General features: G+C 38.8%; 3 protein-coding genes across 3 annotated transcripts in view; 2 read left to right on the forward strand and 1 right to left on the reverse strand.

Annotated features, from left to right (window-relative positions):
* Positions 1 to 2,597, forward strand: part of LOC143357780 (potassium voltage-gated channel protein Shaw) — a 52,129-nt gene extending 49,532 nt beyond the window's left edge. The window contains exon 5 of the mRNA XM_076794390.1: positions 564 to 2,597. Within this exon, the coding sequence (XP_076650505.1) occupies positions 564 to 673 (110 nt within the window). The 3' untranslated portion in view covers positions 674 to 2,597. The remainder of the gene's footprint in view (positions 1 to 563) is intronic.
* A 647-nt stretch (positions 2,598 to 3,244) lies between these two features.
* On the reverse strand, positions 3,245 to 13,485 carry LOC143357822 (uncharacterized). The gene is made up of 6 exons (XM_076794452.1): positions 13,166 to 13,485; positions 12,904 to 13,053; positions 9,432 to 9,592; positions 6,076 to 6,178; positions 4,602 to 5,224; positions 3,245 to 3,974 (listed from the first exon to the last, which is right to left on the reverse strand). The coding sequence occupies exons 1-6, from the start codon at positions 13,401 to 13,403 to the stop codon at positions 3,756 to 3,758; spliced, it is 1,494 nt and encodes a 497-aa protein (XP_076650567.1). The 5' UTR covers positions 13,404 to 13,485; the 3' UTR covers positions 3,245 to 3,755.
* Positions 13,486 to 14,598: 1,113 nt separating this feature from the next.
* LOC143357790 (uncharacterized protein CG7065-like) lies at positions 14,599 to 20,949 on the forward strand. Its single transcript, XM_076794411.1, has 6 exons — positions 14,599 to 14,723; positions 16,066 to 16,175; positions 16,497 to 17,218; positions 17,400 to 17,503; positions 17,587 to 17,695; positions 17,861 to 20,949. Exons 2-6 carry the CDS (start codon positions 16,104 to 16,106, stop codon positions 20,595 to 20,597), a joined length of 3,744 nt encoding a protein of 1,247 aa, XP_076650526.1. The 5' UTR covers positions 14,599 to 14,723; positions 16,066 to 16,103; the 3' UTR covers positions 20,598 to 20,949.
* The last annotated feature ends 44 nt before the right edge of the window (positions 20,950 to 20,993 follow it).

Here is a 20,993-nt window from a genome sequence, read left to right on the forward strand (position 1 = left end):
GTACATTGTTCTGTGGACAGGAAGTGAAAAAGACAACGGAAACGATCAAATCCCAGATCCCGGTGTCCACGTAATGTATCACGAAGCGCATCCTGAAAAGGACACGCCGCGCCCTGGCAAAAAAAAAACACATTCACCGAGTTTCCTAGATAGCATATACATATCATGACGCTTTAAAGAAGAAAAAAGGACAGAAGCTCGCAAGGACGAGGGAGAGTTTCGTTAAAGCCGGACAGGGTGATACGAGAAAAGTAAGGAAGAGACGAGAAGCAAAAAAGAAAGAAACGCTCATTACGAATTAGCGCGATACGGTATCAGGGGAGCGACATGTGCTGTATTCAGAGGACTCTGTACAAAAAACCGTGTACACGCTCGACTCATACGCACACGCACGCATACACACACACACACACACACATACACACACGCCCACAGATACAGGGAGAGTGAGAGGGAGAGACACACATTAACATATTTCTACACAGAGCCACCGAAAGGACACACTCGTGTCCGACCGACCACAACCCTTTTACACATTTTATCGGTCCTTTTTGACTTTGTAGATACAGGTTCGACCTTTCTTATAAACGGCAGCAACGTGGGGGACGTCCGCGTTGGGGGACCAAACCACCGAACCCAGACGTCGCCGATGTTGAATCATAATTACCGCTAATCTCATGGTTATTATTATTACCACATATCATTACGGTTATACAGTTAAAAAGAGAAGAATTAAGACGGCGATGGAAACAGATGAAAAAGAAAAAAAAAAGAATAATGATGAGGAGCTTGTAACGTCACGCCGCGTGTTCTGCTCGAACAGTCTGTTTCTTTTGAAAATCCCGGCGTGACGTCACCTTCATTATCGTATTAATAGGATTTATTTATTCTTGTAACATCGTTGTCGTTATCGCTGCGATTCCCGTCATCATCGTCGACGATCGCTGCGGGCAAACGTTCATCGACTTAGCTTTCTAAGACTATAGATCAACCATATTATCCGCTACACTCGCATAACGTCTAACGCCGCCATTTTTATGCGCCGCGACCGACCCCGTCGTCGTCGTCGTACGGTGAAAATGTTCGATGCATAGTATTGCATAGTTATAGCGTTCCAAACATTTTAACCCTGTGAACTTCTTCTTTTATACGTTGACACAATGTTGTATATTCCGAATACTTTATATACAGGTATATCCATTTTGTTCGAAAGTATTCAACATCGTAATCTGTAGCCACTGAATTATCGAGTAAAGTACAATAACACTTTGAACATGAATTACTTATTGCTACACGACGAAAATAACAAATTCCTGTTCGAAAAAGGAGAATATTCGTTGCGAAACAGAATCGGCCATTCAATTAACTAAGGTAACGCGCATTTAACACACTCTCGAAATTCGTAATTCCAGTAATACTTTTGTTAAGCTCATTATTTATTCGAATAGCAAGAACTGCATGCAATCAATTCAAATTAGTGTGTTTGAGACAACATCTTGTGCAAATATTTATTTATAACAAAGTCTTACACTGAATAAAACAAGAAGGATTTGTTACTTGTAATGAGGAGTAACGGGAAGCATCTCCGAGGGAAAAAGCTTTCTCTTGTCTCTATCTCTTTCGCTGTTTCGAATCTGTAATTTTGAAGAATCTCCAATACGTAGATTGAACGCGTGAAAATTTATCTTGAAATTATTTTTCTTACATTAACATAGAGTATTAGCAAAATCGTAGACGCATTGCTTCAAATGTTGTACTCCTGTAAAAAAGAAAAAAAAAAGGAAGAAAACTTGACAACGTTTGCATCACAAATTCTCGAGCATAAGATTACGTAAAAGTGTTATAAGTTATTAGATTAATATCCACGTAATTCGATGCGACCGCATAAGACAGACAGTGGCGATACATTTAAGAGAGATAAATTTACTAAAAGGCAATTTACTAATCGTATTTACCCTTTACGATGAAAATTCACTTGGAAGTAATTTTTGTACCGTTGCGAGTAAACGTGGCTCCCGAACTTCCCGACATTCATAATTCAATATTTTCACACTCGTGTGTTTTGGGACGAGAACCCCCATTATCGTTGTCGTTAGAGATAAAAAAAAAGAACAAAAATGAATAAAACGATGTGATGAAAAGACCAAAATTTAACGCATCTACGTGCGTTATACGTGTATATAAAAATACGAAAATTTTAAATATGTTTGAAAGTTGAAGTTCTCGAATTTGTACATTATAGAAGACAGAAGTCACGGACGTATAAAATACATATAAAAGCGCGGCAGATAATTGTTAAACCCGTAAGTTCACGTTTTGCGTAAAAATGGCCGGTAAAAGCACCGAGAAGAGGAAACGGGGAACGACGACGATCGATAGATTATTCGCGAAACGGAAACTTTACACACGCGTTTCGTTTGACCGCGCTGTTTCGTGGTCGATGATCATGGCGAGCAATCCAGAGAAATGAAACAAAAATATGAAAATAAGATGGCGAATTATATATCTATTATTGTATCGAGAGTTGTGCGCTGCGTTTGTGATTTAAACTAGTTCGTTTGTAAATAAAGACTATTTAACTCTTTGACATCGGCGTTCTCGGAAAATTTTCATTTTCGATTCTCCACCCTCTCCATCCACCGCTATTAAAATACAAAAAAATGCATTGTGTTTTATGCGAGAAAATTATGAAACATTTGCAAGTTTACAGACGCTCTATTCAGTTTTTTAGCTGTTTTTTTTTTTTTATATAAATGTTACACCATATTTCTTTATGTCCCAATGTAGTCTTAAAAAACTGGAGTTGACATCTTACGTCTTATGGGAATTCTATAAAATGTTTTTTTTTTTTATTAACATTAGAACGACGCGTTCAAGTATACAAAGCAACGTTATCAGAAGGATGTTTCTCCGTGTAAACAGTACCGGCATTTAGATGTTTATTACTTTGTAGTTTCAGGTTGCAATCAAGAAATCCATTTTCCTGACTTGGCAGATGTAACAGGTAATTATTGAAAGCTATTATTAACACCGATTGTTTTTTCAAAGTAAAGAAAACGTAAATCCAGCTACCCTTGCGCAGCAATCAGGTCATCCGGAGCAATAAAAATCTGTAACTTTGGTAGCTATAGCGAGTTCTAGCATGACATTTACGGAATTTTTAAGAAGATACTTCATGCTCGACAAATTCAGCTCGAAGAGATTATTTTCAAGTTTGAAAATTCAAAACGTTATAAGCATTCTAAATTATACCATAAAAGTTGTGAGAGAATAATTGCAGTCCTATTATTTTTATAAGACAACAGAAACTAATCAATTTTAGTGCACGGTACTTCAATAATATTTATATGTATTGCATATGACATTATACGAAGGGTTGAAATGAATTAAAACTTCATGTGTATTTGTTTTAACATTATAGATTATAATACATACTAAATGAATAAATAAATAACTGAATAAATAAACATAGAGCAGTTACAATTATATCATTAAATGACTGTATTCGTCACGCGAGGGGTAGTCATCGGGTGGATTGTCCCGAAAAATTTTACGAAATGAACTAACGTTTTCAAAATAGAATTCGCAGATCACACGTACTCTACGAGAGCAAATCCTAATCAGTGTTGAAATATACTCTTCAAATATTGGCTCGGGTTTAATCGATTGAATAAACGACTCGAATCGTTCGGATCCCCTCTACTAATTTTAGTCTTTGTTGCATTCCACTTTCGAACTCATTTATCACTAGTTGTTCAGGGCACGCAAAGTAATTGCTGGTACACGAGACACATGCCAATATTGTCCTCTAACGTGGTCCCTGTGTCCTGGCCAGGACCAAAAGCGACTCTTATGCGAAAGGGCGTTGCCCAAGTTTCCACACGGCACTTTCCCTCTTCGTCCAGCTCGTTTTCATCGCACAGAGAATTACCGCAGTGTTCGAGGTTGCAAATCCCCGCCTCGTTATTCCCAGGCTGTAACAGAATTTTCAATACATTATTCTGCAGAAGCGATAAGAAATTCAGGGTCTGATCACGTAATTATTTATAATACCTCGAGGATGTTTCTTTACAGTTTTCTTTCGATATAGAACGATGGCTCGGGACGGCTCTCGACGTATTGCGGATGAGGGTACCTATTCGGCTTGACATTGTTCTTGAGCGGGCCGCCAGTTTATGGGGCCCCATAAAGTTGTCCGGCAGACCACAAAAACAAAAAATATCGTCGTCTTATATCGAAAGAATACTGTAAACATTATTATCCCAACAACTCCTCAGCTTTGTTTACATGCGATCTAAGTCATGCGATATAAGTGACATTTCGGTCCCATAGTTTGCACATGTATCGAGACACTACCGTGCTCTAAACAAAATTAGCCCATTTGATTAATTGAACGCATCGAAATTTCAAATCAATATCTGGAACAGTTTCGAAGAAAACCTGGCAGCACTTTCGACGGGGCACTCTGTATACCCGCGGAAATGACACAACTTCAAACTATTGGATTTCTTGCAATCCTGTTACCGTAGAAAAGGAAGCAAAACTTCGACTTCCCTCCGGTATTTACTACCATCCCCGCAAATAAACCACGAAAATACTACCGTAATAAATTCCTCGAAGTCACAAGGGATGAGCACCCTGTCTCTGCAACGTTCTCGCCCGTACGACGCTGCATTCGAGTCCATCCCTTGTTCCATGAGACTTGACACGTTCATCGAGGTAGCAGTGTCCTGGTCCATGGGATTCGTTCCTGATCCTTCGATATCCGCGTCGGTATTGTTCGCGAAAGCCTCATTGTTGGTTGCGCTTTGCGCGACCGCGTTTCCGGTGTTAGCCGAGTTTTCGCTGACGGACGACGCGTTCGCGTTGGTGTCATTCGCGCTGGTGCTATTCGCGCTGGTGCCATTCGCGTCGACGACGAGCATCCTGGATGGGCCGATTCGGAATGAGTCCGCGGTGCAAGGTGCGTACGAGATTCCGCACATTCCTCTCTCTTGGCGGATGCAAAGCAGATAATCTTGGTCGGCGAGGAATCTGCCGTTCGACAAATAGTTCAGTGTTTTCAGGGTACCGTTCACACCCTGGAAATATTGCAGACAGCCGGATGGCGCACGTTGCTCGAAGGCCAACTGGATGATACGTATCTCCCACATCCGCGGCTGCAATCTATTCGGCAGCCTGATGTCCAACGTTAAGGGCTGATCATCGTCGACGTCGACGTACACTGCAAAGATGATCGAAACGGATGATCTCGCGCCAAACACTCCTCCCGCGAGGAAGATCGATCGGATAGGAAACGTCCGATTTTTCTGGCGGCCATGTCAGACGCCAGCGCTCTGGAGCGTATTGTCTTTCAATGCTCGCCGAGCTTTACCTTTTCCTTCTCTTGATTTCTTCTTCAGTTAAGCTGAACAGATTGATCGTTACATACAGATCCAGCGGCGGACAAAGGAACGTTTAAAATTGGAACTTCTGTGTACACTCTTTTCTTTTGCACGGTAGATATATATTTTTGCTCGAAAAACCGTGCAAAAATAATAATTAGAACTAATCTGTACAAATTCTGAGATATGTGCAGGGTGTACCAAAACTATGTGTAAAGACTATCACAGCTGGATTCTGTACCTTTGGATCGGTGAAGATCTGTTCGAAAAAGTACGCGCAAAATTGTCTTTGTCAACTTGTTTATTGTTACATCGTAATCTATTCATTGAGAGGATAAGAAGTCTCGAAGAAACGATGGGTCTCAAGTGAACCGTTCTCTTAAAAAGCGACTTTAAAGTGTCGTAAACTCATTTATTCTATATGTCTACAGGGTGTCCTAGGATGGTATAAACGTGGAGGGAATGATTTTACATGAGAAAGTATTTCGAAAATGTAGAATAAACTTTTTTCATTTGACGACTTTTAATTCTCTGTGAACGTGGTACTAAAGGGTATTGAAAAGTAGAAAATTAAATTGCTACGGGCCACGTTGCTTGAACGTTTTCACTGCATGAATATTTTAGTTCTCCGCGGAAATGTGGAGCTGTGGAAATGATTTGAAATTTTAATTCGAATGGATGAGTTACTTACAATGTTGGCCACTGTTCCAGCCGCACATTTGGAATACGCTCCTGCCGTTTCTGATTTCCATGATATCTTCGTCACATACGCCGGTCCTAGCGTTAGGTTGACCCTACGACGATCGATAAGTCTCTTGAATGAACAAGCCATACAGTAAATGCGGTCGATTTTTATCAGCGGAGCAATATACATTCCGCTCATTTGCTGCAACAATGACATAACTAACAAATTAGTTTCAGGGAAAACGAGTTCGAATACCTTGAATAATAATGTAGAAAATATTGAATCTGCATAAACATCTAATTCTTATACAGTCTTATAAACAGACAGCGGATTTGTATGCTAAATAAAATTTGTCCGCACTCGTTCCATGATACAAGCGCTACATAAACATTTATTTATTTTCTTAATTATTTGAATGAGTTGGGAATAATCCACAGTCCAATTACTAGAAATGCTCTTTTACCCTCAAAACAATTCCCATTCCGATTACAAGACTGTTCACACGAAATTCACTCTTCAACCAAGAGTTGTAAGTAATATGTCATTGTTATTAATAAAAATATTCGACAAGAGTCCAAAAAGTATTTGAACACTCCGATTTGCAAAAAAACGTCGGTGTTTAAATGGTGATAATTTCGTTTAAAAAAAATGTTGCAAACGTCCGTATAACCGAAGACGAATTCGGATAATAGATTCCCACTAACAGCTCCCACCTCCGGCGCTTATTTGTTCCGATAACGGAGGTGGACGTTCGTAAAATAGAAATCTGTTGTTTTCGTACAATAAATGTACGTGAAGGTCAAAATATTTTTACGCAGAATTTGATACTCTATCGATTCATCATACAAAAATTAGGTCTTTCCATTTAAGGAAATCAAGGTGACCTTGAAATCTCCGAAACGCCTTCACTCACGTAAAAAATGTTTACTTCACAATATTTCCCTCCTCTGTACCATGGAATTTCTTTATATGTCATTTTTCCAGATTATTACAAGTAACGGAAATATTCAAGGTGGACAAAGTTATTGCCCCACCCTGTATATACGGTTTAACATTAATTGGTTCGTATAGACGAGGTTCGGATAAATCTGGTTCTACTGTAAAGAAAACGGTTGATTTTGTCAAAGTTCTAGACCAGAACAGCCCCGTAAAGATTCACCCCTTTCCGCAAGACGTTCGGTTAATTTACAGCAGCGGCGTAATTTCATGCGTCGACACGGCTGAATTTTACAACGGGCAAGTTCCCCCACGGGGCTCGTATAATACGAACCGAGGGACATTGTCAGGACGACGAAAACGGTATTTTCGGTTGGTGAACTCCTCAGCTGGCAATTACAGTGGTGGAGGAAAGTTACAAGACACTTCATAGATGCATGCATTTCATTTATCCGGAAGAAAAGAATTGCACAATTATACACATCCTACCTTTCGTATACTACAGTTTTCTTTCGACGTAAAACTATGATGCTTTTTTAGCAACAAGAAAATCTCTATCCCCTCTTCTTCTTTTGAAGTTGTCCGCATAGTGCCAGACCGAGAGGGTACGTCATAAGGTCGATTAACATTATACGGCACGGACCGGCACTGGCACGACAGTTTATGCTTTATGTCTACACTGCTCCGGCGACATACCGTCAGTTGACGTCAAACAGTCAAAATGAGCGGATCGGACATAGTGTTCCTGATTTCTCGAGAATTTTTAATAAAATTAAAAAATATTGGAAAACTCTTACCAAACTTTTATAAAGTGAAACATTACGCTTTTGTTTTGAAATTAATACGTCCAATGTAGAATCAGACAATCTACTTCTTTTGTTTGTAACAAAATATGTAGCCGTAGAAAAATTGTTTTCATTTTGTGTGGATGTTGGCTTTATCGTATACAGAACATCCAAAAGTTGCTGAAGATTGGGTGTCCTTTTTTCAGTGGACTTAAAAATTTGGAATTCCTTTGTTAGAGTCCGGAATTTATTTTCTTCTGCCGCTTCCTCATTCTGAGAATCTGAAAGTTTTTCACTATTTTCATAAGAATCATTGTTATATTTTCCAAAATATTTTGTTATATTTGCCTTGGATGTTAAATAAAAAAATGTATCTACCTGAATCTTTTTGCAGAGATTCTGAATTATGCAGATATTTTATAAGGGATACAACAATCTTATCTCTTCTTTTAGATATTTCTTCTTTAGTAACAACAAGAAACTCATTACTCAATTCAGTATTCAGTTGTTCTTAAGTTTTAAATAAGAATTTAAGAGAATTTAAGAATTTATATGTTATAAAATAAATGAGATTCATAAGAATTTTCCTAAATTTACTGGAATCTTTCTCGAGAAATGAGAAATAATCAATTATAAAATTTCTAGAGAAATTCTCGAGAAAGAATTCTCGAGAAGGAACACTAATCGGACAGCGACGATTAACTAGCTCTTCCCTCCTCACTCTGTCAAAACAGCGCAACATCGATATGCACCGGCACGAACCGAACAAGAAAAATATTCTTTAGGATAACATTGGTCGGTGCCGGTTCGTTCCGTTGAGGGTACGTGCCGGTCCGTGCTGGTCCGAGGAGTACACGTGTGAACGGTTCCATTTAAAACGCATATTTTAATGTTTTGTCGTCCCGTTTTGTTGATGGTACGTGTCGGTCCGTGCGGTATAGTGTAAATTGACCTACATTCTATCGCTTACCAACGAAAGATATTGCTGCTCTGCTGACAACTTTATGGGACCCATATACTCTCGGTCCATTCAAGCAGTGTCGCCAGATCAGGAGAATGGACACGAATTCAGGGGAAAAAGTTACCCTCTCTCTCTGCGAGTACGGGATTAGCCACGTGACATTGTGACACATTCACGAGAGAGACGAAACGCGTCACGTGACCGGACCGTGGCGGAAGCGTGGGAGAATGCCGTCGTGGAAGGGGAAGGGTAGAGTGAGAGACAACTCATAATCTGGCGACTCTGCACTCAAAGAACAATGTCAAGCCGGATAGGTACCCTCATCCGCAATACGTCGAAAGCCGTCCCGGGCCATCGTCTTACATCCAAAGAGAACTGTACACGTTCTAGAAATAGTATACAGAAGACAGGATGTATAAATGATTTTCTTTCAAATATGCGAGATCTACAAATGCATGAAGCGTCTTGTACTTTTGTCCAGCACTGTAAAGGTCAACACTTCCGTCCCGAGAACGCGTTCCGCGGGTCTTCAACGTTTGCTCTCGTTACGGGGGTAAGAGTTATGGGGGGGGAGGGATGGAGGGTGTAAAAAAAGCGTGTCGTTGAAATCACGAATGCGTAGTATTCCGGGGTTAATATGCCGTTAGTGGAGCAAAGAATGATAGAGCAGCGTGGCTTACTATGTTGAAGTGGACGAAATCGATCCTTAGCTGGCTGACCTGCCTATCGATCTTCCGTACGACCACTGAACAGTTCATGGGCCAGTCAATGAGGTTGGGGAAACCGGGGCTGATCACGTAGGTCAGATTATTTTGCACCTCCTCCGCGCAACCTGCCGTGACTTGCGACAAAAAGAACAAAAAGAAAAAAGAAAATGGAAAGAAATAATGAAACGATACCAACGAAGAAAAGCACCGCAGATCCTCGAGGAAGCCGCGAACCGTTCCCATGCACGCCAGAAAATATTTATTCTACGGAGAACACACCGGGCTCGAAAATATTGATCCAGTTTCAACCTGTTCTATGGCCGGGAAACAACGAATTCGAGTGCGTTCATGTGGTCGGACCGTGTTACGATGCGGCGCATCGATAAAGATTCGCTTTTTTTCTCTCTCTCCCTCTCTCCCTCTCCCTCTCCCACTCTTCCTGTATGTTGGCTTCGAGTGCCTTCCGTGCGGTCGAAGTTTTGCGGCTGGATGAATTCGTGAGTCGATTACGCGAGGGGTATTTCGAAATGCGAGCATTTCGAACAGGAACAAATGTTTGAACTTAGCGATCGACTGTGTCGCTCGTTACTGGAACAGTATTTGCCAGTTCCCGACGTTCCTTTCAAATCGGATGTATGTATGTACGATTGGTCACACTAATGTTCGGATACTATAACTACCTTCAGTCCCTTTTTTTTTTTTTTTTTTTTTGAGGTGCTTCGGTTCGACATCGCTTAGTATCAGCGTGAGAGAGGGTATACCATATTCTATGCTTTTCCAACGAAGGATATCGCTACTTGGCCGACAACTTTATGGTCTGTCGGACTACTTTATGGGACCCATAAACTCTAGGCCCAATCAAGAATAAAATCAAGGTGAATATTTACCCTGATCCGGTACCTTGCCATCGTCTTATATCCGAATGAAACTGTATATTGTTTCTCTTATTTAAGAAAAACCATAAAGCGTCTAGCACTAGGGGAACTCCCTCTGTGTTTGTTATTATTCCTCACCAATATTATCTAGACGGGGTCGTACAGCGCCATTATCGAACGTGACGCGGAATTTGAATTTCATTTTTGACAATATCGAGCACCGTTTTGCATTTACTATCCGTTTGGGAATCCGCGATAGATCGCATTCGCATTTGATCTTCGCTTTATGCCGGTTTTATATGCGGCGATGTTTTTGCGTCGCCGTGGTCACGATAACGGGAAAAGAAGTCACTGTACGCCTACAACAGGGAAACTGCGACAACGGTACACGATGAATTATGATACGCGACACGATACCACCTGTACGCCGTGTTTCCTCTTAAAATACCGTAAAGATTAATACGAAGAAACCAGCCAAATGCCAAAAATATTCGAAGATCAACGATTACGCTCGAAACTTGAATAACGTGTATGTACATACGTGCTGTGCGTGAATAGCAACCGTAAATCATGGCAAATAAACACTCCCGGAAATTTCCATTCGTTTTCCTCAGACATTCGACCATCAAAAAGGTTTGGTGTTTTAGCAGTACGTCGACTATACCAAATTATTTTAGTGTATCTCTCTCGGTATTTGAGAAAATTCTAGAAGAGAAATTTTCAACTTTATGAATTTCTTTTATATATATAGTTATATTACTTTAGACGTATCAGAATTATGAAAAGTGGAACAAGTGGAAGTCTCTTACAGTTAACTCGAACAATTTTTATTTCGCGTAAAGATCAGACTACTCATTATTTGATAAATACCGTATCACATGAAGGGGGGATAATGGCTAAAGAAATATGAGGTAATTTACTATTTTCCCTCGGATTTATTAATTGTAGTGTGACGCACTCTCGTAAGCAGCTTCAAGCTCTGATAATGAGTTCACATTCAGCCATTCAAAGGTCGCGGGGACTCTATTCAGTCTGCTCCGGCCCCGAGGAAATGGTTAGCAGTTCCACACGGACATTTTTCTCTCCCTTTCGTTCGGAAAACAAGCCAGTGGGCAACTTTAAAAATTTATAGAACGGTGTCTCTGCGGGAAGCAATAACTCGTTAGGTCTTTAAGACCAAACCTTCTCATTAGGCGCTTCTTTTTATCTCATTTCTTTCCCCCGTGTTCACCCCTCCTTCCCGTAAAACGATAATGCATGAGCCACTACGGTTATTTGTAACAATTCATCAGAATTTTAAATGGGCTCTGTTACGCAGAACTCGGACCAGACAAACCCAGACCTGGGCAAACTTGATTTGAAATCAGAAGAACAAATAGCTATTCGAAATCATTTACTTCGTACTGTAAGAAGATATAGGGTGAAAGACGAATAGTTGATATTTTCTAGAAATGATTTTTAATGCAAGTAATCAACAAAACGTTCTCCATTGCAATTAACACATTCGCCTTAGCGATAGATACATAAGTGAAAACGACACGCATTGAAGCGATTAAATTGCAACTGTTTTATCCTGGAATCAGGCACGAACTTTTGCAGAGACTCCCTATAAACAGCTGTATGGCAAGTTCTAACGAGCGCTCGGCTAACCTTGAATCGTATGGTCGACGAAACGTAAAGACGGTTTTACATCTGGTAGAAGCGAGACGGCAGGCAATTAAATAACTGTATAACTTGTGCCGTACATTCTCCTTTGGCACGCGAGTTTGTATCAAGCGTTCGTCTCGTTCCTCCTGTTTTTCGTGCTCGCTTCCCCATTTCTTTCCCCCTTTCAAGGAGAACGCGTTCCTCCAGATCGTTCGTTCCGACGCGCAGCTATCGCGGTACCGTTAACCAAAATCGACAAATTCCGAACCGATCGGTCGGTCAAAGTGGTGGTATCAATCGAATAAATCGTTATCAGTTATCATTTCTAATGCATTTAAGTAATTGAAGCCGACTAACGGTTATCGATTTACCCGAGAACGTAGACAAAACTGAGAAAACAATGATTTTCAGTTCATGGAATTAATAAAGTATTATTAACCTTTTGCACTCCATTAGCGCCACTATAGCGACAGTCATAATCGATAGACTGCAGATTTTACGCATTTACAACAAAGTCTGTAAGGATAGTATTCTTACATGTAATTCTTTCAATATCTATTACTTGCAACGTAGTTACGTACAATATTAATTTAATATCCCGTTGATTATGAGAGTTTATCGTTAAACAAAGAGAAAGAATCAAAATCTAAGTTTTAAACTACCATGTTAGTAGTTACATATTAAAAAGTGGAATACTTTTAGTACGTCGCCGGCATGCAGATCGTGAAAGAAATTTGGTAATTAACTAACCAAACCAAACTGATCTACCAAACTGTACGAATGAATTGACGTTATCTTTGAAAATCGAAGAAACCACGTGCACGCACCAATCGTTTATTTCCCGACAGACTCCTCGCGCGGGATCTATGAAACGTTCACACATTGAATGAATTTGGAAATGAAAGAGTCTCGCGAGTACTTACATATGCAACACACGCCGAAACCGAGCGCGCACGGTCCATGGGATTTGCCTCGTTGAATACGGCACTCATACGTGTTCATGCATACTCCTCGTCGTCGTTTGTCCTGCGATAGACACTCCTCCTCCACGGGAGTGGGAAAGAAGTTTAGAACTGCAAAAGGGTTGCAAATGATAACTCGAAGATAACAGAATGCGGTGGGGGCGAGATTCTCGAAAACTGCGGTAGAGCAAAAGAGACGCGAAACAGCAACGGCGTAGCTTACCCCTTGAGATAGGATTTTTGTTGAAATCGAACATGTCGGTCGGTCTCCTCACAGTCTGACTCGGCCACAGATTCAAGCCCAACAAGGACCATTGATGCGTGTTTACCGGAAAGATAATCAGAGCGCAAACATTCTGCGACATCCACGATAAAACATTCCACCGGACTTCCATGGAATAGGCGACGGTCGTGAGTGCAACGAATTGCACGAGAGTGATTGAAAGGTGCCACACGATCATGTTCGAGACGAGCCGAAGTCGGTCGATTCCGAGGATCACGCATCCGCGTCGTTCTCACGGATCTTTAACACACGAGCGAAAGACGACGACCGACTGATCACGAAACAGCAACGCGGGCTCAGCACATGTTGGCCCCCTACTGCTACAGTTACTTCTACCAGGTATTTACCGCTATTGCTGATGATTTGATTGCAATGCTCCTCTTATAACATTCGGACCATGCTCTTGCAAGCATGATCGCAATGGATACCACCGAAACAAGGCTGCTTCGGTCAGAAACGCAAAAGCAGTAATCGGTAGAACTTTGGTTACGCTGTTCGACCACCTCAAATATTATCTCAAATAATACGTTACTTTATTTTATAATTACTTCCATGCCTGCGAGCATTGTTAAAATAATATTGCTTGAAATATCACTTCAAATAATATGTTATTTTATTTTATAATTATTTGAAATAATTATTTGAAATAATTATTTGGTTTGAGTTTGTTTTGTACCGCCACCCTTTGTTGTATATTATTTTCAAAATTATTTCTTTCGACAAAATTTGAAATAAGGAAATAACGGAATAATATATTATTTGAAATTGCTATTATTTCAAATGAATCAATATTATTTTGATTTTCAAATAACAGTGCGACATAAATTATTTCAAATAGCTATTTTTTATTTTCATTTCGAATTAAATTTACCCAGGTCTACTTGGGCATTATTAATGTGATATTGTCTGCAGCGTAGGCCGTGGTTATTACATTATGTCTTTTGTTTGGAATTTGAAATAAAATCTCAAATACCAGAGGTGGGCAATATTTGACCAAATAAATATTTCAAATACTATTTAATATTTATGGAAGCGCAGGGAGGATAAAAGAGGAGTTGTATGTGTGTATAATCCAGGCCTGGGCAAATTTAATTTGAAATGAAAATAAAAATTTTTATTACATATTTCATACTTATTGAATTTTTAAAAAAAGTGAATTGTTATTTTAGTAATAAATATTTTTTCATTTCATAAACACTTTCCCGTTGACTGTAACTATTATATGATTTATATCGTACACCAAAACTTATTTACTTGTAAATGTATTTTTATGATTTATGTCCCAGAAATGAACCGGTAAGAAAGATATCGGTAAGAAAGTTTCCTATCGCCAACGAATTACCGACCATGACCATGCAGGTCAGTCATGCGCAGATCTGCTGTCGAATATTTCTCTTTCGATATGGCTACCGAGAGGTTTTGTCGAAAACAAAATTAAGAAATCAGACATTTGCACCGCTGGATTTGCTGAGTGTAACCATCGCGTACTGGTAATTTGGTAAGTTAAAACTACCTTTCATATTTTTTATTTTCGAAGGTTACAATTTAAGCTTAAAGTGATTGGAAAGAATAAAAGACATTTTTAAAACTGGAAAAATTAATCGGACACCAAAGGATAGCCATTTGGCTAGAATCGCTTGGTTATTAAAAACTGGCTGTGCGCGTGAGAACAGTTTATACTGCATATATTATACAATTTCTGCGGATTTCAATCAATCGTATAACCTTTCGGTTGCGCGTATTGCAGGTCTTTCTGTAAATGCCACTATGATTTTGTTGTTCTGTTTGCAGTATAATTTATTTAAGTAAGCACCACTTAATAAACCCGACACACATCATTTATATGTCTTATTCATTCTCCTGCGTCAGAGTTCTAATACATACTATGTTAGGTGTGTCAGTTTAAAGAAAAAAATGTTTTTCTTTCAACGTAAACGGCTATATTTTTTCTCCTTTAAGTATAAATTGCAAAGTTATTCTAATTCTTAACTTTGCGTGACATTAGTGTCTTTATATAGTGCACTATGTTTAATGTTCTGTGGTATTTGTGCATCCTGGAAACGTTATTGGATATAGGAAGTTTCCTTTCTATCGGTAAGTAGCTGGGGATTGACTGTTATACTCCAGCAAACCTATCAATAATAGTTATAAGCAGTTTTTAAATTAAAGAAGTACAATTAATTATCAGTTAATGGTCTTAGGACATATTTATCTCATAAGCTAATGCATACCTCTAGAATTTCCTGGACGTGTAAGTATTTACATAAGAATTCAGTTATTTTATGAAGCCTTTATTCAGAATATTTGTTAAAATACTGAATTTTCATATGTTGTTGATAACATCTTTTCAGCAGTATTTTATATTATATATTATAAATACACAACTGTTATTTTTTAAACACAAACTTATATTTTCATTTAATAAAACGTTGCAATATTTTGATGGGAACGTCAGATGTAGGCATTATTATATGTGTATTCATAAACTATTTAAGTATAATAGCATGTATAATTTTAAACTGGTAAGTATACTTTCATAAAATTCGTAGTTGTACTTACAATAAGCTTTGTCAGAAAAATTTGAGGCAAGCATACATATGACTGCTGCTACAGGGTTGGCTTATAAATTAATATTTATTTTTAACATTAAAATAACTATGTTCTTTATAGTTCTATCATTTAAATCATTTGATAGTATAACATTTGTTTTTATTCAACAATACTATCATATATATATCATTACTTTGATTGTATATTTTCATTCGATAATTTATATATTTTGCCGACCCTGATGCTGCATGGTTCCTATCTTAAAATTTACAACAATTTTATATTTTCAGAAATCACGGTGAGAATTTTTCACAGACCTGGAGCAATCATGCAGAATTTTGACGATCTCGATATAGAAGGGCGTAATCCTTCTCACCTAGCGGAAGCAGGCAAGGAGAAGGTAATGCACACTGAAGCACGTGTACAATATCATTATATTTACAATTAGAATTTTAGGAAACTTATAGATTAGGATTTTAATTATATTGTAACATTCATTTATTTATTAATTTGAATATAACAAAATTATTGCGTTTATATCAATATTTTTGATACATTATTAAATAAGTTACACTTTTCGAGTTTCTTATTCTTTGTAAACGTATGTTTGATGAAGTGTTATTTAATGTTTTATTGATTATCGATATATTTTTGTGTTCTGCAATATACATATTAGAGCCACAACTACTTATACACTTGACAAAGTACTTATATTTCACAGGAAGAATACGATCGAAAACGTTTAATGAGGAGCAGTGTCACTGCTGAAGATGGCACGCTCAGACCTGTGTATTCTGAAACAGAAGACGGCGATATATGGTGCCATATATGTAACATAGCTCTGTTCGGAGCTCATAAGTTACTGAATCACAATATGTGTAATCGTCATAAAATGAAGTTAGATGAATGGCCATATCCAGTTTTGTTATGGTCCAAACGATCGGATATTGTGAAAACAACTCCGCCGACACAGTCGGCTCCTATAGGCGATGGTTTGGCACCTGGAGAACCAGTACCACCTGGTATGGAGGACCAAATAACTAGAACAACAACGATTCAGATGAGTTTAGATCGCCATAGAAGTTCTCCTCTTGTTGGCCTTGAATACCTACTTGAACTGGTTGATAACGACTCTTGCGAACCAAGTTATACATGTGTTTTATGTGATAAAAGGGGCGACCCTCGTACTGTTATGGCTCATATTACCAGTTATAATCATAGAATAACATATCTAAATCGACATTTCCCTACAATTTCGCGTGCTATTACGGAACTACCGCGTACTCCTAATTATAAACGCGGAGCTAATGAAATATCGGTGTTAGTGGCTAAGAAGATTGAAGAACGGTTTGGAAGATTGCAACCACAGCTGGTGGATAAAAGTCAATTTGAAAAAAATAAAATGCAGTACATCAAGAGAGTCTATCAGGATTATCACTTTAGGTAAGTTATAATTTGGTTTCATTATATTAAGTTCTACACACTTGAGCGCTGTTATGAATTGAGTATTTCAATTCCGATGTTTTACAAAAATGAATGGACATGGTTAGACAAGGTGTGCGTCAGTCGTTTTCATTATTTAACTTACGTTCCCTTAAAATCAATGGCTGTTTCCTACATGCAGGGAAACACCAGAATTAACATTTATGGATGTTTACGATGTGCGATGGGTAACAAACTTTGAAGAGAAGATGGCTGAAGTGGCTGGTAATAGTGGTATAAAAAAAGGTGAGTATATAAAAATTGATATTGTTAAAACAAAACACTTACACCTGAACCGTTCAATCGTGTAATGATAATCTTATATTAAGATCTTCAACCTGCCGATGACAAGCTGGATGATAAACATAAAAGCGAAGACAAGAAACATGAAAAGTCTCCACCAAAGAAAACAGATTCAAAATCAGAGACTACAAAATCGTAAGTTAACGTTTATTTGATGTAACATTTTTAAGAGAATTTTTTTAATGATTCGAATTTTATTAATTATCCTCATTTGAATTACAATTTCAGTAGAATAAATTAACGTTGGTTTCTTAACTCGTCGAATGTTCAGATGACTAAATTGTGTTTCACATTTTTCAGGGGATTCAAGATTCGTATTTTCACAAGGGATAAATTAAATATCCGCAAACCTTTAGATAAGGAAGAAGAGAGTACGAGAAAGTCCCCTAAACGACCCTCTGATGAAACAAAATCTCTTTCATCGCTGTCAAGTATATCAAGCAGCCCATCTCCATCACGTTCAAGATCACGTTCTCCCGTTCGCAATCGCAAAGCTAATTCGATAGATAAAGGCGGAAGGTATCGTACTAAACCGCGTTATTCACGAGATCGAACGCGTTCTCGTACACGTTCGCGGTCCCGTTCGCGTTCACCGGAACCACTTAGAGAACGGGATAAGTGGGATAAATATCGTGAACAAATCAGACGAGCTGAGGAGACGCTTGATCGCGCGTTGAAATTTCATGAAAAGAATCCAGAGAAGCATCCATCTTATCCCGACGAGTGGAAAAAGTTCTGGAACAGACGGTACAAAGAATTGCAAGCAGAGGGGAAAGATCCTAGTAAGCATGACTTCAAACCAGAATGGATAGAATTCTGGAACAAACGGATGCGCGAAATCCATAACGAACAGCTGCAACAACGAAAAGAGGAAATTAGAAAGCGTTTAGAATTGCCGGAAGACAAGCCACCAGAAAAATGGCTACCATCGAATAGACGTGATAGATCTCCACCGAAAAGAAGTCGTCACCGTATAGAGAGCGATGACGAAGTAGAATATGTCGGCACGAAAACCATTAAAGCGGACTATTACGATCATCATGAAATGAGAGACCGCGATTACGCGTATGCGTCGTATATGCGAGGAAGAGGTAACATGTACAGAAGTAGTTATTATCCTCGTGGTGTTACACGTTCAAGATCAATACACTACGCAACTCCTTACCCGGTGAAAGAAAAATCTCCGAGTCCTATACCAGATGACATATTAACTGAAGACTTAGAAGTAGTCGGCTTGTTGAGATTACTTACAGCATTGGAGGGTCAACTAGGCTCTCTTGGACCGAAGATAGTATCTCTTCTTTCGAAAGCATTAGCCGCAGAAAAAGCAAAACCGAACTCTGCCGAAGAATTGCTCTACGACGAGGAAGTGAGCGTGCTTTTCGAAACAGTTAAGGAAAAACTGAAAGGTCAATTGTTTGCCGGAATGATAGAGAAAATGGCCATATCACCAACGAAAACAGCGATCCAAAATATTGCGCAGTTATTGCATAAAGCGGCAGAGAGTAAAAAGAAGATGGAAGAAGAGAAAAAGAAGAAAAGAGAATTGGAGACTGCAAAGTCGACAAATTATATCCAAAGAAGTGTATATTCAAGGCCGGTGGAGGTAATTACACCTGCGATTAAATCCGAACCAGTTAGTGTGCCTGGTGTTGGTACTGTAGATAAAGTAGCTATAGCCCAACAAATAGCAGCTGCTTTGGTAGCTCAAGGTAGATCAAACGTGTCGCAAGAAGAATTGGAAACTTTGATTAACGCTGTTGTTGGAATGGCTGAAGCGTCCAAAAATTCCGATAAGCCGGTGACAACGGCCGATTTCGTGAAAGGATTAGCAAGAAGTAATAATTCTCTTGCTCAAACCACATCTGCTCCCGCGACGCTAACAACAGCGGATACGGCCGATCATCAAACTTCTAAAATGGAAAGTTTGTCAGACGCAGATTTGAAAACACTTCTACAAAATTTTAAAGACTTATCCACTCAGGAACAACACGGGCTGATTAATTTCCTAAAAAAATTAGAAGTAACAGATCCGGTTCGAGTCGAGAAATTAAGAGGGTTCGTTAACTTAGGTTCTACGTCCATAATATCATCGATGTCAAAAATAAAGTCCCCGACGCCAGAAAATACAGAAACCAGTATTAAACCGAGTAGAAGTATTTCGCCGTTCTCTGTGAGAAAAGGAAATCAAAATCCTGTCGACGAAGAAGATAAGTGGAAACCTAAAATAGACATGTTTGCAAACGACGACGAGGAAGAACAACAGACGAAGAATGATACTGATGACAAACAAAAGGCGAAATTAGATTTGTCAGATGACGATGATGATTATACATTTGAAGATATTTATAAAGCAGCAGATAAAAATGTTAGCGAAAATGAGAAGGCAAAGAAAAAGTCGCGAGGGTTTTCAAAATCGGAATCAAATTCCCCAAGGTCCTGGACACGATCTCGTTCACGTTCGAGATCATGTTCTCCGGTAAGATCGAAAGAATTAACGAAAACCAATGATCCAAATGCAATACTAAACGAGACCAAACGATTAATCGCTCATATAATGGGAGATCTTCCAAATAAGTATGTGCCAAAGACGCACCTGTCGCTTGGAAATGAAAATGTTGAACAAAATACGTCAAAGCCGTTAGATCAGATTCCCAATACGTCAACAGCTCCGTTGTCAAATTTTTACAATCAAGGATACGTTCAGAATACTCAACAAAGTTGCCCTCGTCCACAAGCACCCCCTCTCACCTATCCTAACATATCCAATCAACAGTTTCAAAGTTATCCACATCAGCAAGTTTACAGTAGTAATCAGAGCTACGTCGATAATGGTTACAATTACCAAGGATATGGTGGTGTAAACAATCAGGGTCCATATAGTGGACCACCCATGGCGTCAAATCAATATCCAAATCAACAAAACTATGGTGGATCGCCCTATGGTGGACTACCTACAGGCCATTCTTCAAATTATTCTCAACAGCAACCGCAACAACAATACGGAAATTATGTGCAACAACAACGTTTCTATTAAAGTGACTATTTAGGAATCGTTCATAAGAATGTACCGAAGTTATATTGTGGCTGAATCTTATTGTAATTGTTACTGAACTAGTTTTCTACTTGCTTGAACACTGTGCAAAAGTTCACAGGAAAAGTTAATGTGGCTAGTTCAAGGATTATTAAGGTAATAGTGGTCAAAGTGTTAACCAATTTCTGACTAAATTGAATACGTTTTGTAAATATATTTAAATATTCACGAACAATTTGAATGCGAAGCAATTTAACATTTTACATTTGCCGTTCCTCTTCATACACGAAAAGTTTATATCACTTTTATACCTTTATACATCGCGTATGTCTCCTTTTGAGACGGCAGGACTTAAATCGCTTAAAAATATCTCGATTTGTTTAAGTATATATCGTAATA

This window comes from Halictus rubicundus, chromosome 1, assembly GCF_050948215.1.
Source record: "Halictus rubicundus isolate RS-2024b chromosome 1, iyHalRubi1_principal, whole genome shotgun sequence".
Classification (NCBI taxonomy): Eukaryota; Metazoa; Arthropoda; class Insecta; order Hymenoptera; family Halictidae; genus Halictus; species Halictus rubicundus.

Excerpts from the sequence above, each read along its gene's own strand:
- LOC143357790 (XM_076794411.1), top strand. The coding sequence starts at position 16,104 with ATGCAGAATTTTGACGATCTCGATATAGAAGGGCGTAATCCTTCTCAC. Across the intron at positions 16,176-16,496 it reads CGGAAGCAGGCAAGGAGAAG|GAAGAATACGATCGAAAACG; the intron begins GTAATGCACACT and ends TATATTTCACAG. Across the intron at positions 17,696-17,860 it reads AAATCAGAGACTACAAAATC|GGGATTCAAGATTCGTATTT; the intron begins GTAAGTTAACGT and ends CACATTTTTCAG.
- LOC143357822 (XM_076794452.1), bottom strand. The coding sequence starts at position 13,403 with ATGATCGTGTGGCACCTTTCAATCACTCTCGTGCAATTCGTTGCACTC. Across the intron at positions 6,179-9,431 it reads ATTTCGTCCACTTCAACATA|GGTCAACCTAACGCTAGGAC; the intron begins GTAAGCCACGCT and ends CGATCGTCGTAG. Across the intron at positions 3,975-4,601 it reads ACTTCGAGGAATTTATTACG|CCTGGGAATAACGAGGCGGG; the intron begins GTAGTATTTTCG and ends ATTCTGTTACAG.